The sequence below is a fragment of the Aedes albopictus genome, chromosome 2 (assembly GCF_035046485.1).
Source record: "Aedes albopictus strain Foshan chromosome 2, AalbF5, whole genome shotgun sequence".
Taxonomy (NCBI): Eukaryota; Metazoa; Arthropoda; class Insecta; order Diptera; family Culicidae; genus Aedes; species Aedes albopictus.
Genome location: NC_085137.1, coordinates 183,193,391 through 183,208,668, shown reverse-complemented (window position 1 = coordinate 183,208,668; position 15,278 = coordinate 183,193,391). Strand labels below are relative to the sequence as shown.

Below are 15,278 nucleotides of genomic sequence, written 5' to 3'. Positions count from 1 at the left end.
CCAACAAAGTAGCTGGTAAGGATGGTATCGCAGCTGAACTCATCAAGATGGGCCCAGAAAAGTTGGCCACCTGCCTGCATCGGCTGATAATCAGGATCTGGGAAACCGAACAGCTACCGGAGGAGTGGAAGGAAGGGGTAATCTGCCCCATTCACAAGAAAGGCGACCATTTGGAATGTGAGATCTTCAGGGCGATCACTATTTTGAATGCCGCCTACAAAGTGCTATCCCAGATCATCTTCCGTCGTCTGTTACCTGAAACGAATGAGTTCGTGGGAAGTTACCAAGCCGGCTTCATCGACGGCCGGTCGACAACGGACCAGATCTTCACCATACGGCAAATCCTCGAAAAATGCCGTAAATACCAGGTCCCAACGCATCACCTGTTCATCGGCTTCAAAGTGGCATACGACAGTATCGACCGCGCAGAGCTATGGAGAATCATGGACGAAAACGGCTTTCCTGTGGGAAGCTGACTAGACTGATTAAAGCAACGATGGACGGTGTGCAAAACTGCGTAAGGGTTTCGGGTGAGTTACCCGGCTCATTCGAATCTCGCCGGAGACCGCGACAAGGTGACGGACTCTCATGCCTACTCTTCAATATCGCTCTGGAAAATGTGATGCGACGAGCCGGGCTCAACAGCCGGGGAACGATTTTCTCAAAATCCGGCCAATTTGTGTGCTTTGCGGACGACATGGACATTATCAACAAAACAATTGGAACGGTGACAGAGCTGTACACCCACCTGAAACGCGATGATAACCCATGATAACTTGAACAGCTCCCGGAGGAGCTTCTTGAGGAATTCCCGGAGGAATCCAAGGAAGAATTCCAGAAGAAATACAAAGTTTAATTTCTGAGGGAATTACAGAGGATTTTTCTGAGGAAATCTCAGAACTGAAGAAATTGCCGAAATTCCTAAGGAAATCCTGAAATCGTGGATTAATTCCTGGAGGAGTTTCTTAAGGAATCCCAAGAAGAGTTCTTGCAGGCATTTTTAAAATAATCCCTGAAGTTGTTCCTGAAAGAATTGTAGAGGGAATTTCTTGGAGAAATTTCTGAAGAAACCCCATGAGGAATTCCTTAGGGAATCTCAGGAAAGCTTTTTTAGCGAATTCCTGGTAGCATTTTTGTAGGAATCCCTGGAAAAAAAATCTGAAAAAATCCGTGTCTGTAGTAATTTCTGGGCGAATTTTTGAAGGAATACTTGTATGGACCCCTATAGAATTTTTCGTACAAATGTTTTAAGCAATTCCTGGATTATTTTTAAATAATTGCTAATATAATTTTCTAAAAGATTTTTTTCTATAAATTCCTGCAAAAAAACTTCGCATCATTACAGATGGGATTATTGGAGCAATCTCTAGCGGAATTCCGGAAGGAATATATGGAGAAATCCCTGTAGATATCTCTGAAGGAATACCTGCAGAAGGATCTCTGCAGAAATTCCTGAAGGAAACCTCAAAGAGGAGGAACCACTGAAGATATCCCAGGATAAATTCTCGAAGATATATGAATTCTCGAGGGAATCTCTTGAGGAATCCATGATGGAATCGCTGCAACAAGCTATGGAAGAAAATCCTGGAGGAATTATTTATACTCATACTTACGAAACTATGAACAAATCTAAAACAGTCATTTTGATTCCTCAAAACTGCAATGCCGATTTGCATATTCACATATCTGGCGCCCATCCCGCTTAAAAGTCATTGTAATTGTAATTTATTATCATAAACGTAAGCCTGGCGGTATAACCATTAATCAGGTCAAGGAAATTACTGTTTAGTATTTTACAAACATTTCGAAAAATAATAACTATTACTAAGGAGGTAAGCAAGATTGACTATCCAGTAAGATGCATCATCGTCGTGCTGAAAGAGCTGACTTAAACGCATTAATAGTTGGTAGCTGCCTGGTTGCCAAGGGAAGTTGGTTCCAGTTGATTGCTCCTGCAATCATGATACTTTTCCTCTTCGATGTAGTATGGTGAGGGATCACGAAGCTACGAGCACGTTCCTGCCGTCCCTTTATCAAATGCTGTTGTAGATAAGGCGGGAAGTTGCTGGCATATCCTTGCCGCATGAATATGCTGATTCTGTGGCTATAGTTGGCCTCGAGATCATGGCCCAAAATAAAGTTTCTCACGGCAGCGGTGGTTTCTCTACGTCTGAGGCTATAAACGAAGCGAACTGATGCCTTGAAGCAGCGATTAAGTTGATCACGAAGCGCCGCAGATAGTCCGGGATAGTAGATGACATCACAGTACGTAAAAATGGCAAGATTACGGCTCGAACTAGTTTCAGCTTAGTTAGAACTGACAGAACAGGTGCGAATCTTCGGAGTGTTCGCAACGTTCCGAAAACCTTAGCTGTCACATCGTTGATATGTCCATTCCATTTCAGATTACAGTCCATTCTGATTCCAAGATTCACAACGTTGCCTGCTAGATTGATGCGCTCCCCACAGAAAACGATGCTCGTTGTTGGAACAACAGCACCTTCCTTGCAGAAAATGATAGCCTGCGTCTTCTTCGGATTGGGGAAAAGAGAGTTCTGCCTGGCCCAATGCTGTATCGTTTCAAGATCGCTGTTAATGGTCGAGATGAGCTGGTCTACGTCGCGTATCGATCCGGAGATGTAGATCTGCAGATCGTCAGCGTAGAGTTGATATCTGCATCTGAGTCCAATTGGAAGGCTGTTGATGTAGAGGCTAAAAAGCAAGGCGCTCAAGCAAGAGCCTTGAGGTGTGCCGTCTACTAGTGGTCTTTAGGAAGAGGTCGAGTTTCCTATGCGTACTGCTTGCGTCCGATGCTCGAGAAACGAATGTATCAGGTCGCATGCATTGTTGGAGAAATGAAACTCCTCTCGAAGCTTCCTTTGTAGTTTTCGGTGGTTGACACAGTTAAATGCCAACGAGAAGTCGACAAGAACCATAACTGTGCACTGGTCGTTATCGAAGTGGTCGTAGATGTCGTGCGTTACCTTTGCCAGGGCGGTCGTTGTGCTATGTCCTTTTCTATAGCCAGACTGGTTCGTTGCAAGAAGAGAATTGCCGTTCCTGTCCACGTGGTCCACAATTTGGTCGAGAAGAATCTTTTCGAGTACCTTAGATACCGCTGGGAGTACGCTAATTGGCCGAAAATCTTTGGGTTCCGTTGGACTACCTACCTTGGGTATCGGTGTAATCAGCGCACTTTTCCAAATAGCAGGGAACGTACGTGCTTCGATTATGGCGTTGTATAGATGAACCAGCACCGGCAGCACAAACGGTGCCAGCATTTTGATAAACGAGATAGGAATACCGTCAGAACCCGCAGCGTTAGTCTGGATCTCCATGATTTTTCGGGATATTTCGTTGGCCGTCGTACGTCGGAAGTTGAAATTGGCTCCTCCACGGTCTGTGGCGGTGCGGTGTTCTGGCTCTTCTTCTTCCTCTCTATCGTTGATCACACGTTGATGTCCCTCACAGAAAAAGCGATTCATCTCGTTGGGATCGGCTTGGTCGAAGGAAACGTTCTTTTTGGTATTGTTATGCACGCCTTCGCGCCGGAGGTTGCTCCAAAGCTTTTTTGCTGGGAGGTCATGAGCAAAGTGCCTTTCTCCGTATCGTTTCTTCGCTGTTGAGATCAACGTTGCAGCTATATTACGCTTTCGGATATATTCGTTCCATTGGTTGTCGTGTCTTCTCCTATTAGGATTTCGAGAGTAGAGTGCATGTGCCAAGTCTCTAACCGAAATTGCTCTCTCAATTTCCGGTGTAATCCACGGTGTCCGGTCATTCCTAACAATAATAGTCCGATCGGGGGCATGCGTGTCCATTAAATTCTGTAGTTCAGCTGTAATGAGTTCTGCTTTAAGATTGACGTCGTTTGTGTTGAGGGCATTTCGAAAATATTTGGTCTGAAAGTCTGCCTGAAGTGCAACTGCATCAATGCTACGGAAGTTCCTCACCGTAATGCGTTTAGGCGGTGTTTTTCGGATTTTAACATCAGAGATAAGGAAAATTATCTCGTGATCGGACATGCTCGACGATTTCGTTTTCGCTGCTCTTATAGACTCAGGACAGTCAGTAATAAGCAGATCAATGGTGGTTGAACTTCTGTCTGCAATTCTAGTCGGTGGTGTCGGCAAGATGGTTAGGCGGAAAGCGTCATGGATACGGGAAAGTGCCCTTAGATTTCCAGATGGTAGTGGAGCACTGACATTAATATTAAAGTCCCCGACTATGAATACTCGATCGAACGCAAAGTCTCTCTCTCTCTCTTCTTGGCGTAACGTCCTCATTGGGACAAAGCCTGCATCTCAGCTTAGTGTTCTATGAGCACTTCCACAGTTTTTAACTGAGAGCTTCCTCTGCCAATGACCATTTTGCATGTGTATATCGTGTGGCAGGCACGAAGATACTCTATGCCCAAGGAAGTCAAGGAAATTTCCTTTACGAAAAGATCCTGGACCGACCGGGAATCGAACCCGTCACCCTCAGCATGGTCATGCTGAATACCCGTGCGTTTACCGCCTCGGCTATATGGAACGCAAAGTCCTGCATATCAAAAAGAAGCTTTTCATACTCACGTGCAAAGTGAGGGTTCGAGACGTTTGGATTGTACACAATAACGATTCCGATGCTGAGGTCGTTGATTTTAACCTGTACTGCTAGATATTCAAACCTCTGATCGAGCGGAGCATCCAAATTATGTTCAGATCTGAGTACAGGGATTGCCTTCAAACCTTTCAACACGTAGAGCCCAATTCCCCCACAGGCCTTGCTTCCACGGCCACGGGTCGACGGTAGGGAATGCTTCACGAAGTTGTACGCCGGCAGGCGCACCGGTCCCACAGGAGAAGATGGTTTCAGCTTAGTTTCCGTGACAGCGAAGAAATGATATTCCGCCCTATGTAGAAGAAGCTTGATCTCATCGATATGACTTTCAAGGCCTCTAACGTTCAAATGTCTAAGTCGTAGGTGAGGTATGTTGTTGTTCGGCATGATTGTTGTAGATACTCGTATTACTATTTAGGAGGTTGTTAGCGCGCAGTAATGATCACTGTTGGGAGGAGACGTCTGCTGAAACTGCGTCGAAAAAGACGGAGGACTCGTCCGCGCCCACGCCAGCCTCAGTTAGCTTCAGGAGTTCACTGCAGTCAGTAACTGGAATGTACCGCTTCTGCCCGGGCAATCGAATAGAGACTCGATCATTTCGGACAAAAACAGACTGGATCGCATCTTTTTGCTTAAGACGCAAGGCCAGATTGCGTACGCGAAACGTTTGGATAGAAAGCATTTCATTCACAGTGAAACGATATTCCAGTGGCATTGCGGACTTCAGGTTACACAGTTTCGCTTCCTTATGCTTCTCGAAGTAGCGTTTGAGAACAAGGGATCTTATTTCTCTGCTTTCGAAAGCGACTACAATAGTGGGGGTGAGGTTTCGGTCGGTCCACTTGGATGGTTTTACTGGCAACCGGAAGCAGCAAGTGACGTGCGGCATTTTGTCCTTGATGCCGAGGAAGCAGAGGAAATTCTCCACTATGGACCGAACACTTTCGTTGGGATGGTGTGGCACTTTATTGATTGCTATTCGACAGCAATTGACACTATTGGAGCAGGTGCCAGCAAGTTTCGCACCTTTCTCAATCAACTCAAGCTTCTTCTCTATGTTTTCGACCAGCTTGTTGCTTGATTCTCTCCTATCGTCCAGATGGTTCACTGCTAGCAATTTGGATCGGAAGCGGTCGAGCTGTTTCTTGATATTCGATTGCAGCAGTTGCAGTTCGGATCGTATTTTTGACAGATCCGAGCTAAGTTCCTCGATTTTCTTCTGGATCTCCTCGCACTTTCCCGTGGAACTAGATGACGTCCTGGGCAGCAAGGATCCGACAATTGAACAGCCCGCGCACAAGTAGACATAGTCATTGGCGAGAGCCAGTAGAGCCGGGCCGATCCGGACGCATACTGTGGGGAACCATTTATTGCATGAATCATTATAAGTTAGGAGGCGTTTCAGGGGCGGATTGGGTGTTTTGGAGGGTCTTAGATCAGGACAGAAAGTTCTATCTCATGACATGTTAATGCAGAAATGTTCTCTCTGCTGCTTGGTTTTGTGCCATCAGCACCTGTAATTCAACATGCGCACTTCGGTCCCGCGCATTCGGTTTTGATTCATTTGGTTTCGGTGCGTTAGGTGTCAGCGAAACGAGCATTCCGCCCAGCTACAGTTCCCGCCTGGTACACGCAGAAAAATGAGACTCGTTTAAAACAATAAAACGCATGGTTGATTTTCAAACTGAGCATTTACTTATTCCAAAGTTTTATTTCTTTGTTCTAACTTGAAGTTTATCGATCAAAACAATCAATTCCCATCATTTCATAAAACGTTAAAAACTTCATTTGTGCTAACAAAATGGGAATCATAAACATGGCCTGGGAGCACTCACACATCTTTAAAATTCTCACTCCAACATCGCCACAACGAAGAAAGTGTTTCAAATCCATCACTCCAACTTCCAAGTGCAGTTTTGGCCGTGATGGATAACGCGCAGGTATTCAAAACAACATCCACAAAAAGTTGGTCGGTTTCGCCTTTGTGTCTTTTTTTTTTTCGTTCTCGCTGCCATCCGCTTTCCAAGTGTCTAAAAATACATTTCCAAGCTGCCATCACGAACACAACCACATTCCGGCTTTGTTAGTCACAAAAGTGCAGTCGTTTAAAACAATCGTTATTTTATGTTGAAACTACCAAATGTCTGTTTGTTCTAACAAACTGAATGAAAACATTTGTATTATCAAACAATGCAACAGTTCAGTTTAAACTAGAAATCAGTTTGTCGCTATAGTAAACTGAAAAATCGATTGATTTGAATAAGAATTTAATTATGTTTACAATTTATTTTTCTACGTGTAGCCTGCGACTGTCTTGGAAAGAAATTGCTAACTCCATTCAGCATTTGGACACACAAGTCCAATGCCAATGGAGACGGCATATAAAACACCTAAAGACCAGTCACTGTTCGTAAATTTTACGAGCTTCGATGCATTGTCGGAGTCATTAAAAAGGAATCTAGAGTCGGGTAATTTTACGTACTTGTAGGCAAACCTGGCTACGTCGACAGAAGAACACGGTCGAGAGACAACGGCCACCAGCAACCGCAGGAACAGAAGCAGCAAACCACTTAGGAACGTCGGCGACCACGTTTTTCCGGTGAACACGTGGGGATTGACACCACTTTCAAAGAAACTCTACGGTCTTTCTTTTAACATTCGCGGAATGAGAAACACTCGAGTTGGGTCGAATATGTTTATTCGATAAAATCCGAAATACAACTAACTCGCAGATTCTAAATGATCTGCTTTATAACTAACAATCGCGCAAACACGATCGGCACGGTACCGATCGGAAGAGAACTCAACATATCTACTCTCTGAGTTCATTTAGCTCATCATAGTGGGTAACAGAGAGGATTTCTATTGCATGTGACTCAAATAGAGTAGTCTAATTACAATTCAAATATTAGGTTATAAACATATTTTACAATTGTGATTGCCAACAGTACTCAAACGGGGCTTCGGTTATAATCATACCATGTTTGGTATGCACACATTGCCGGACATAGACCACGTAGACAAAATTCTGAGAATCTCGGACTGACACATACCTATATGCAGTACACCCGAGATGATCTGGTGACCCAGTTGAAGAAGGTCTTAACTTCATGGATTGTTGCACTTTCAAGATACTACAGTAGGATCCACATATCTTTCCTCAGATGGTGCATATACTATGTATTTATCATTTCATCAAACATTCAATCAGAACAAACTAAATTGCTGATTTATGGAAGCCTCTGTCAAGCCTTCTTTTATATACAGTCGAGACTCTTATAAGATCACTGGTCGGGGGGCGCAATAGGAATCCGCTTAATAGGAGACTAAGAGCTTATGGGATTTCGGCATTTTGGGGGTGTGGCCTATTATCTCGGGTGTGTTAAGAGTTAACGCAATACTTTCTTCGGCAAAGTTTTAGGGCTTGATAAGATCTACCATTTAGAACTTTGGTTCATATGATTAGTTGGCAATTTGGCCGCTAGAGGGACCATCAACAATTTGATGCTAAATTGCACTACGGGAGCCATATCAGGTTTTCAAGCAAACGTTACGATATGCGACAGCTCAAGACCCTGATAATTTGGAAGGATAGTGTCTTCGGGAAAGTTGTTGGGTACGCCAATAACTTACTGACGATGAGTTGCGAAGTTCGAAATTCCTCCACTGGGCGGCGCTAGTGAGCAAGTAAAATTTCAAAACCTCATACTCAGAATCCCGATAATTTAGGAAGATGGTGTCTTCGGCAAAGTTGATCAGTATGACATGAATTTACATAAAAATAAAAACTTGTTTCGCAATTCTGCCACTAGGCGGCGCTAATGAACATGAAAATTTTAGAAATCTCATAGCTCAGAATCCTGATAACTTTGAAAGTTGGTGTCTTCGGCAAAGTTGATCAGAATGACATAAACTTACATAAAAATAAACACTTGTTTCAAAATTCTGCCACTAGGAGGCGCTAGTGAACTTGCAAATTTTAGAAATATCATAGCTCAGAATTCTGATAACTTAGGAAGTTGGTGTTTTCGGCAAAGTTGATCAGTATGACATAAACTTACATAAAAATAACGTTTGTTTCGCAATTCTGCCACTAGGCGGCGTTTACCGGGTTTTTTTTTCGACTTTTTTGGCGGTTTTTCGGCTTTGCATGTTCACTAACGCCGCCTAGTGGCAGAATTGCGAAAAATTGTTTATTTTTATGTAAGTTTATGTCATTCTGATCAACTTTGCCGAAGTCACAAACTTTCTAAGTTATCAGGATTCTGAGCTATGAGATTTCTAAAATTTGTATGTTCACTGGCGCTGCCTTGTGGCAGAATTGCGAAACAATTGTTTATTGTTATGTAAGTTTATGTCATTCTGATCAACTTTGCCAAAGACACCATCTTTCTAAGTTATCGGGGGGAGCGACACTAGTTTTGCCAAGCCGAAAAACAGCCAAAAATATCGAAAAAAGACGAAAAAACCCGGTAAACGCCGCCTAGTGGCAGAATTGCGAAACAAGTGTTTATTTTTATGTAAGTTTATGTTATACTGATCAACTTTGCCGAAGACACCAACTTTCTAAGTTATCAGGATTCTGAGCTATGAGATTTCTAAAATTTGCATGTTCACTAGCGCCGCCTAGTGGCAGAATTGCGAAACAAGTGTTTGTTTTTATGTAAGTTCATGTCACACTGATCAACTTTGCCGAAGACACCATCTTCCTAAGTTATCGGGATTCTGAGATATGAGGTTTTGAAATTTTACTTGCTCACTAGCGCCGCCCAGTGGAGGAATTTCGAACTTCGCAACTCATCGTCAGTAAGTTATTGGCGTACCCAACAACTTTCCCGAAGACACTATCCTTCCAAATTATCAGGGTCTTGAGCTGTCGCATATCGTAACGTTTGCTTGACAACCTGATATGGTTCCCGTAGTGCAATTTAGCATCAAATTGTTGCTGGTCCCTCTAGCGGTCAAATTGCCTACTAATCATATGAACCAAAGTTCTAAATGGTAGATCTTATCAAGCCCTAAAACTTTGCCGAAGAAAGTATTGCGTTAACTCTTAACACACCCGAGATAATAGACCACACCCCCAAAATGCCGAAATCCCATAAGCTCTAAGTCTCCTATAACGCTCACCCCTGTCTAGTAGGAGTTCGTTTAATAGGAATTCGTTTAGTAAGAGACTCGACTGTATGCAGCACTCCGTTTAAGATGCTTGGATTTTCTAATCCATAACACTTCGGGTTATGCTTAGGGTTATGCCAAATGGACAATAATCTGCTGGACAACTGGCTCAATGATTCATCTAAGGTGGCTTATGATATGGTTTTGGTCAAATGACGTGCATTTCAGGTGGAACGTCCTCATTGAAAAAAAAAACCTGCGCTGTCTGGTCCACAATGTCGTATGGTAATGCTAGTCGATAAAACTTCCAATTATGCGTTTCCTTTTATCCGGTATTTCTTATATTCCCGATGACTCACTGATCATTTCCTCGGGTCCCATTGATAAATTCGGTAGGAGGCACTGAATTTCGAAAAGAACAGCATAACAATTACGATTGTGATTTGCATTGATGTCAACCGATTGATTCAAATATGCCATCGTGTGTTTGTGTGCATATTTAATTTAATGTTTCGTTTCCGTAGGTGGTGAATAAATTACGATCTCCATAGGTAGAATTGTTTTCTCACGCTTCCAGCACAAGCGTAGTTAGAAGGTGTAGCGAATGCTCGACAAATACAGATCATTATGTCTACTTACAACTATTGATGATGGTGATGATGATGATGATTGCGCGTGCAAGGATTGCCTATGGCTGCAGAGTCATACCGGAATGGAGTGATCTACCTGATGGTATGTTGTAGAATGGTAAGCTAAATTTACTGGCGACTTTGGAAAAACAACATGATGATTGTCAATTTCTTGATTTTGCTTTGACTGGCTGACCAAGCAATGTGGAAACTACCCTGTTGATAATGCTTTGACAACAAATAACTTAGTTGTTTTATAGTGATCAATTTCACCCCGGTTTACGGTAGTTAATTTAAATTCGAACATTAGTCATTCGATTTTTTGTCATAGATTCACCGACACTACGAACTCTACAAAAGCGAATGGAGGACCTTAATTTTGACACTGTAATCCTGGACGACGAAATCGAACACTTGAAACTTACATTCTATACAATGACACCTGAGGATTTCGTCTGTTACATTGTCTTTGACGAGATGTCTTTTGAGGAGACACGAAGTACATTGTGGGTGACCCATGATTGTACTATGACTATGTTATTCGGTTGCGGACAGTAATTTTGTCGGTGACGTTACCATTTCTGGTCCTGCAGGGACTGCCAGTCATGCCTTGGTTGGGGTTCATGCTTGTGGGTGTATGGAGCCGCTAAAATAAATTGTAGGTTGATTGATTTGTCTTTATTTGAGAGACTTTCAGCCCATAAATTGTAGGTTATTATTTCACTTGTCACTTTACTATATTCGAATCACTGAAAGGCATGGTTTTTGAAATTATTGAAAAAGATGAACCGATAGGATGCAAGATATGCTTGATCATATCGGATTGTGGGCCTAGCAATAAAAATCGTTAGAATTGCATACACTTGTTGCACAATTATGGGTCACTCAAGGAGCAATCATTGCATAATATGAATCGTTACAAAAACAACATTTTCATTATTTTTATTTTATATTCTCTTCATTGAAACTCCTTTTTATTGTTTTATGTAAAGATCTGCTTGTAAAATTCACTTCTGGTGGTAAAAATTACTAAAAAGTTAGTAATTAATGAAAACCACAATTATAGGTCAAAATTGGCTGTGTAACAATTATGGGCCAATTTGTTATCTATTATGGGTCACTCAAAGGGACCGGCTCAACAATAATGTTTTGTCTATTTTGTCAATGAATGATCACTTATTCTCGGTAGATCAACTAGGGTGCCTGTACGTGTTTTCACGATTTGGAATCAATTTTTCAAAATTGAGACAAAATCTCCAACACAGCCACCGATAAACGCCTAAAAGTATGCAATGCTCATGTACGCAGAACTCGCAATTTTTAGCTTCACAAAAAGTGACCCATAATTGTGTGATTCTCGGTGTTCCTTGGCACAATAATGAGTCACCTCAATTTTGCCTGAAATAAGCTTTAATTAGCTGCTGTCACATGAATTTCCACATTGAGAACGTAAATTATACCGTTGTTCTGGTGGCGATATCATTTTACACTTAAAAATCATTAAAGCTCGCTTTTACTGAGCTTACGAAAGCAGCGCACGCACTTTCCGCTATTTACAATTGAAGCGTTACTTTGACAGATGGTTTTACACTCATTGCACAATTATGGGTCACTGAAGGGACAATCATTTCATAATATGAATCGTTTTTCATACAAAAATAACACTTTCATTATTTTTATTTTATATTCTCTTCATTGAAACTGCTTTTTGTTGTTTTATATAAAAATCTGCTTGTCAAATTCACTTTAGGCGGTGAAAATTACTAAAATGTTGATGAATAATGAAAACCACAATAATGGGTCAAAATTGGCTGTGTAACAATTATGGGTCAATTTGTAGCCTATTATGGGTCACTCAAGATGAATCGGCTCAACAATAATGTTTTGTCTATTTTTTCAATGAATGGTCACTTTTTCTAGATAGATCAACTATAGTAGAATCTAAAACTGGTCTCAAACCTCTTAACGAAGCGTGTTTTCACAATTTGGAATCAATTTTTCAAAATTGGGACAAAATCCCAAACACAATAATCGTTAAACGCCTAAAAGTATGCAATGCCTTTGCACGCAGAACTGTTAATATTATGCTGCACAAAAAGTGACCCATAATTGTGTGATTTTCGGTGCTCCTTGTCACAAAAATGAGTCATTTAAATTTTGCCTGTAATAAGCTTTAATTAGCTGCAGCCACATGAATTTCTACATTTAGAACGTAAATTATACCTTTGTTCTGGTGACAATACCATTTCGTACTCGAAAATCACTAAAGCTCGCTTTTACAGAGCTTACGAAAGCAGCGCACGCACTTTCTGATATTCACAATCGAAGCGTTACTTTGACAGATGGTTTTACGCTGAACAAAAAAATACTGAAAATATGTATGTTTTGACGTATAAGTCCGTGTGCGATACGTATAGTGACACAAAACAAATGAACTCATCAACGAAAAATTATAATGGCTAACAAAAGCTTGCAATTAATTAGTATTTATCTATTAAAGTGGAAAGTGACTAATAATTGTGTGTGACCCATAATTGTGCAATGAGTGTACGCCGAACAAAAAAATATTGAAAATATGCATGTTTTGACGTATAATCCTGTGTGCGATACGTATAGAGACACAAAACAAATCAACTTATGTACGAAAAATGATATTGGCTAACAAAAGCTTACAATTAATTAGTATTTATCTATTAAAGTGGAAAGTGACTTATAATTGTGTGTGGCCCACAATTGTGCAATGAATATAGGTCTAAAATTCCATAAGGACGTGGTCTTGAACAGTCAGCCCATCGCGCATCCGTTCGACGACACGGGGATGATTGAAGTATGTGGATTTGTTTCGAATGAAGTACGGATTTCACACCTGCGAGCAGGGTTGTTAACGTTAATCAACAATTAACGCCGTTAACGTTATTTTTCATTCAAATCAACGTCAACGGCGGTGCATTGATTTTCTTGGCATTCAACGTTAACGTTAACGAGTTCCGTTGAATCAACGTCAACGATTGCCGTTAACCGATTCGTTAACTACCTGCTGCTGTACAGTTTTAGGTACCCAAATAGACGACCCAGACAACCAGGAATCGCATAAGGATGCACGCTGTACATCGTATAAAGCACTATTTTAAGTCACCATCGCATGTACGGCTGAGGGACAATTTTCATCGCATATGATGTTATTTTTTGAACTTACTGCGATTTATCTGGTAAAATCATATAAGAGTGCAAAATAACTTTTACAATGCATGACTACATCATAGTAGATGATATTCCGATGTTTTGTTGCGACGAACTTTGCTTATTCGCAAAAGCGTTCGAGTGAACTCGCAAAGTGTCAATTGAATTTGCATAATTGCGTACTGCGATGATTATATGACTTCGCTTGGTGCTTTTCTAATTATGTCAGTTTAAATCGCATTGGTGTACAAACTAAATCGCATAAAAGTAAAAATAAACTCGTTCAAATGTACATACAAACTCGCATAAGCTAGAATCGTTAACGTTGGCATATTGCGATGTGATATGTGATAACAATGAAAGAGGTGCTGTTGGAGTGCCAAAAAGCTAAAAGCTGTTTTGTTGACCTTATAATTAACAATGGGTGGTGCTAGCAAGAGAGGAGTAGTGATAACTGTGCGGGAAATCATGCTACATCATTATGATTTCCAAAAAGCCTGCCGAACACGTACAGCGCACGGAAACCAAGTGCATTCCAACAAGCACTGAGGTGAGTTAGAATGTAATGACATTTAATCAGTGTGTTTCATAAGTAGTGTTTGGTGCTAAGTGAGAAGTGCGGCTCGATAATCCAAAGGTTATTAAGGGCTTGTTCACAAATGTCATAACGCTGGTGGGGGTGGGTGGGTGTCCTTCATGGCGTTACAGCCTGAACAAAAAAAAATTCTGCCCATACAAACAGTGTCACGAAGGGGTGGGTGGGTAAATATCAAAATGGGCCAATTTTGGCGTTATGATATTTGTGAATGAACCCTTATTAGTTCGATACTTAGGTGACAAGATTTTTTTATTTAGAATATTTTAAGTCTCACAAGGTGCTATATTACGTCGCAATAGTGCATACCGTACATCACATTAGATATTGCTTCAAGTCATATAGCGTCATTATGTTCCCGTCAATGCACGTATAGCGCCTCCACTTTTGTACGCATAAGGCACTTTTACTGCATCTTATGCGATGTAACTTTACCGCATAAAAGTACGTATAACATGAACATAAACTTCATTATACGTGCAAATTGGTTGTCTGGGGAAACGGTAAACATGCGGGTATTCAACAAGACCTGTTGAAGATGACGGGTTCGATTCCAGGTCGGTCTGAGATGAATGCCCTCTAGGGTAAAATCTAAAAAAAAAATCCTGGTCGGTCCAGGAACTTTCCTTGGCTTCCTTTGACATAGAGTATCTTCGTGACTGCTGTACACTCATTGCACAATTATGGGTCACTCAAGGAACAACCAATTCATAATATGAATCGTTTTTCATACAAAAACAACACTTTCATTATTTTTATTTTATATTCTCCTCTTTTAAACCCCTTTTTATTGTTTTAAATAAAAATATGCTTGTAAAATTCAATTTAGGTGGTGAAAATTACTAAAATGTTGGTGAATAATGAAAACCACAATAATGGGTCAAAATTGGCTGTGTAACAATTATGGGTCAATTTGCTGCCTATTATGGGTCACTCAAGAGAAATCGGCTCAACAATAATGTTTTGTCTATTTTTTCAATGAATGATCACTTATTCTCGATAGATCAACTATAGTAGAATCCAAAACTGGTCTCAAAACTCTTAACGAAGCGTGTTTTCACGATTTGGAATCAATTTTTCGAAATTGGGACAAAATCTCCAACACAACCACCGATAAACGCCTAAAAGTATGCAATGCCCATGTACGCAGAACT

The 15,278-nt window shown here is 41.1% G+C and overlaps 1 protein-coding gene across 1 annotated transcript; it reads right to left on the bottom strand.

Moving 5' to 3' along the window:
* Nucleotides 1-2,144: 2,144 nt before the first annotated feature.
* LOC134286287 (uncharacterized) lies at nucleotides 2,145-4,989 on the bottom strand. The gene is made up of 3 exons (XM_062847886.1): nucleotides 4,575-4,989; nucleotides 2,799-3,619; nucleotides 2,145-2,645 (listed from the first exon to the last, which is right to left on the bottom strand). The coding sequence occupies exons 1-3, from the start codon at nucleotides 4,987-4,989 to the stop codon at nucleotides 2,145-2,147; spliced, it is 1,737 nt and encodes a 578-aa protein (XP_062703870.1).
* Nucleotides 4,990-15,278: the final 10,289 nt, after the last annotated feature.

Coding starts and splice junctions, on each gene's coding strand:
- LOC134286287 (XM_062847886.1), bottom strand. CDS start 4,989: ATGCCGAACAACAACATACCTCACCTACGACTTAGACATTTGAACGTT. Junction 3,620..4,574: donor CTCGAACCCTCACTTTGCAC/GTGAGTATGAAA, acceptor TGATCTCAACAG/CGAAGAAACGATACGGAGAA. Junction 2,646..2,798: donor TCGAGCATCGGACGCAAGCA/GTACGCATAGGA, acceptor GACGATCTGCAG/ATCTACATCTCCGGATCGAT.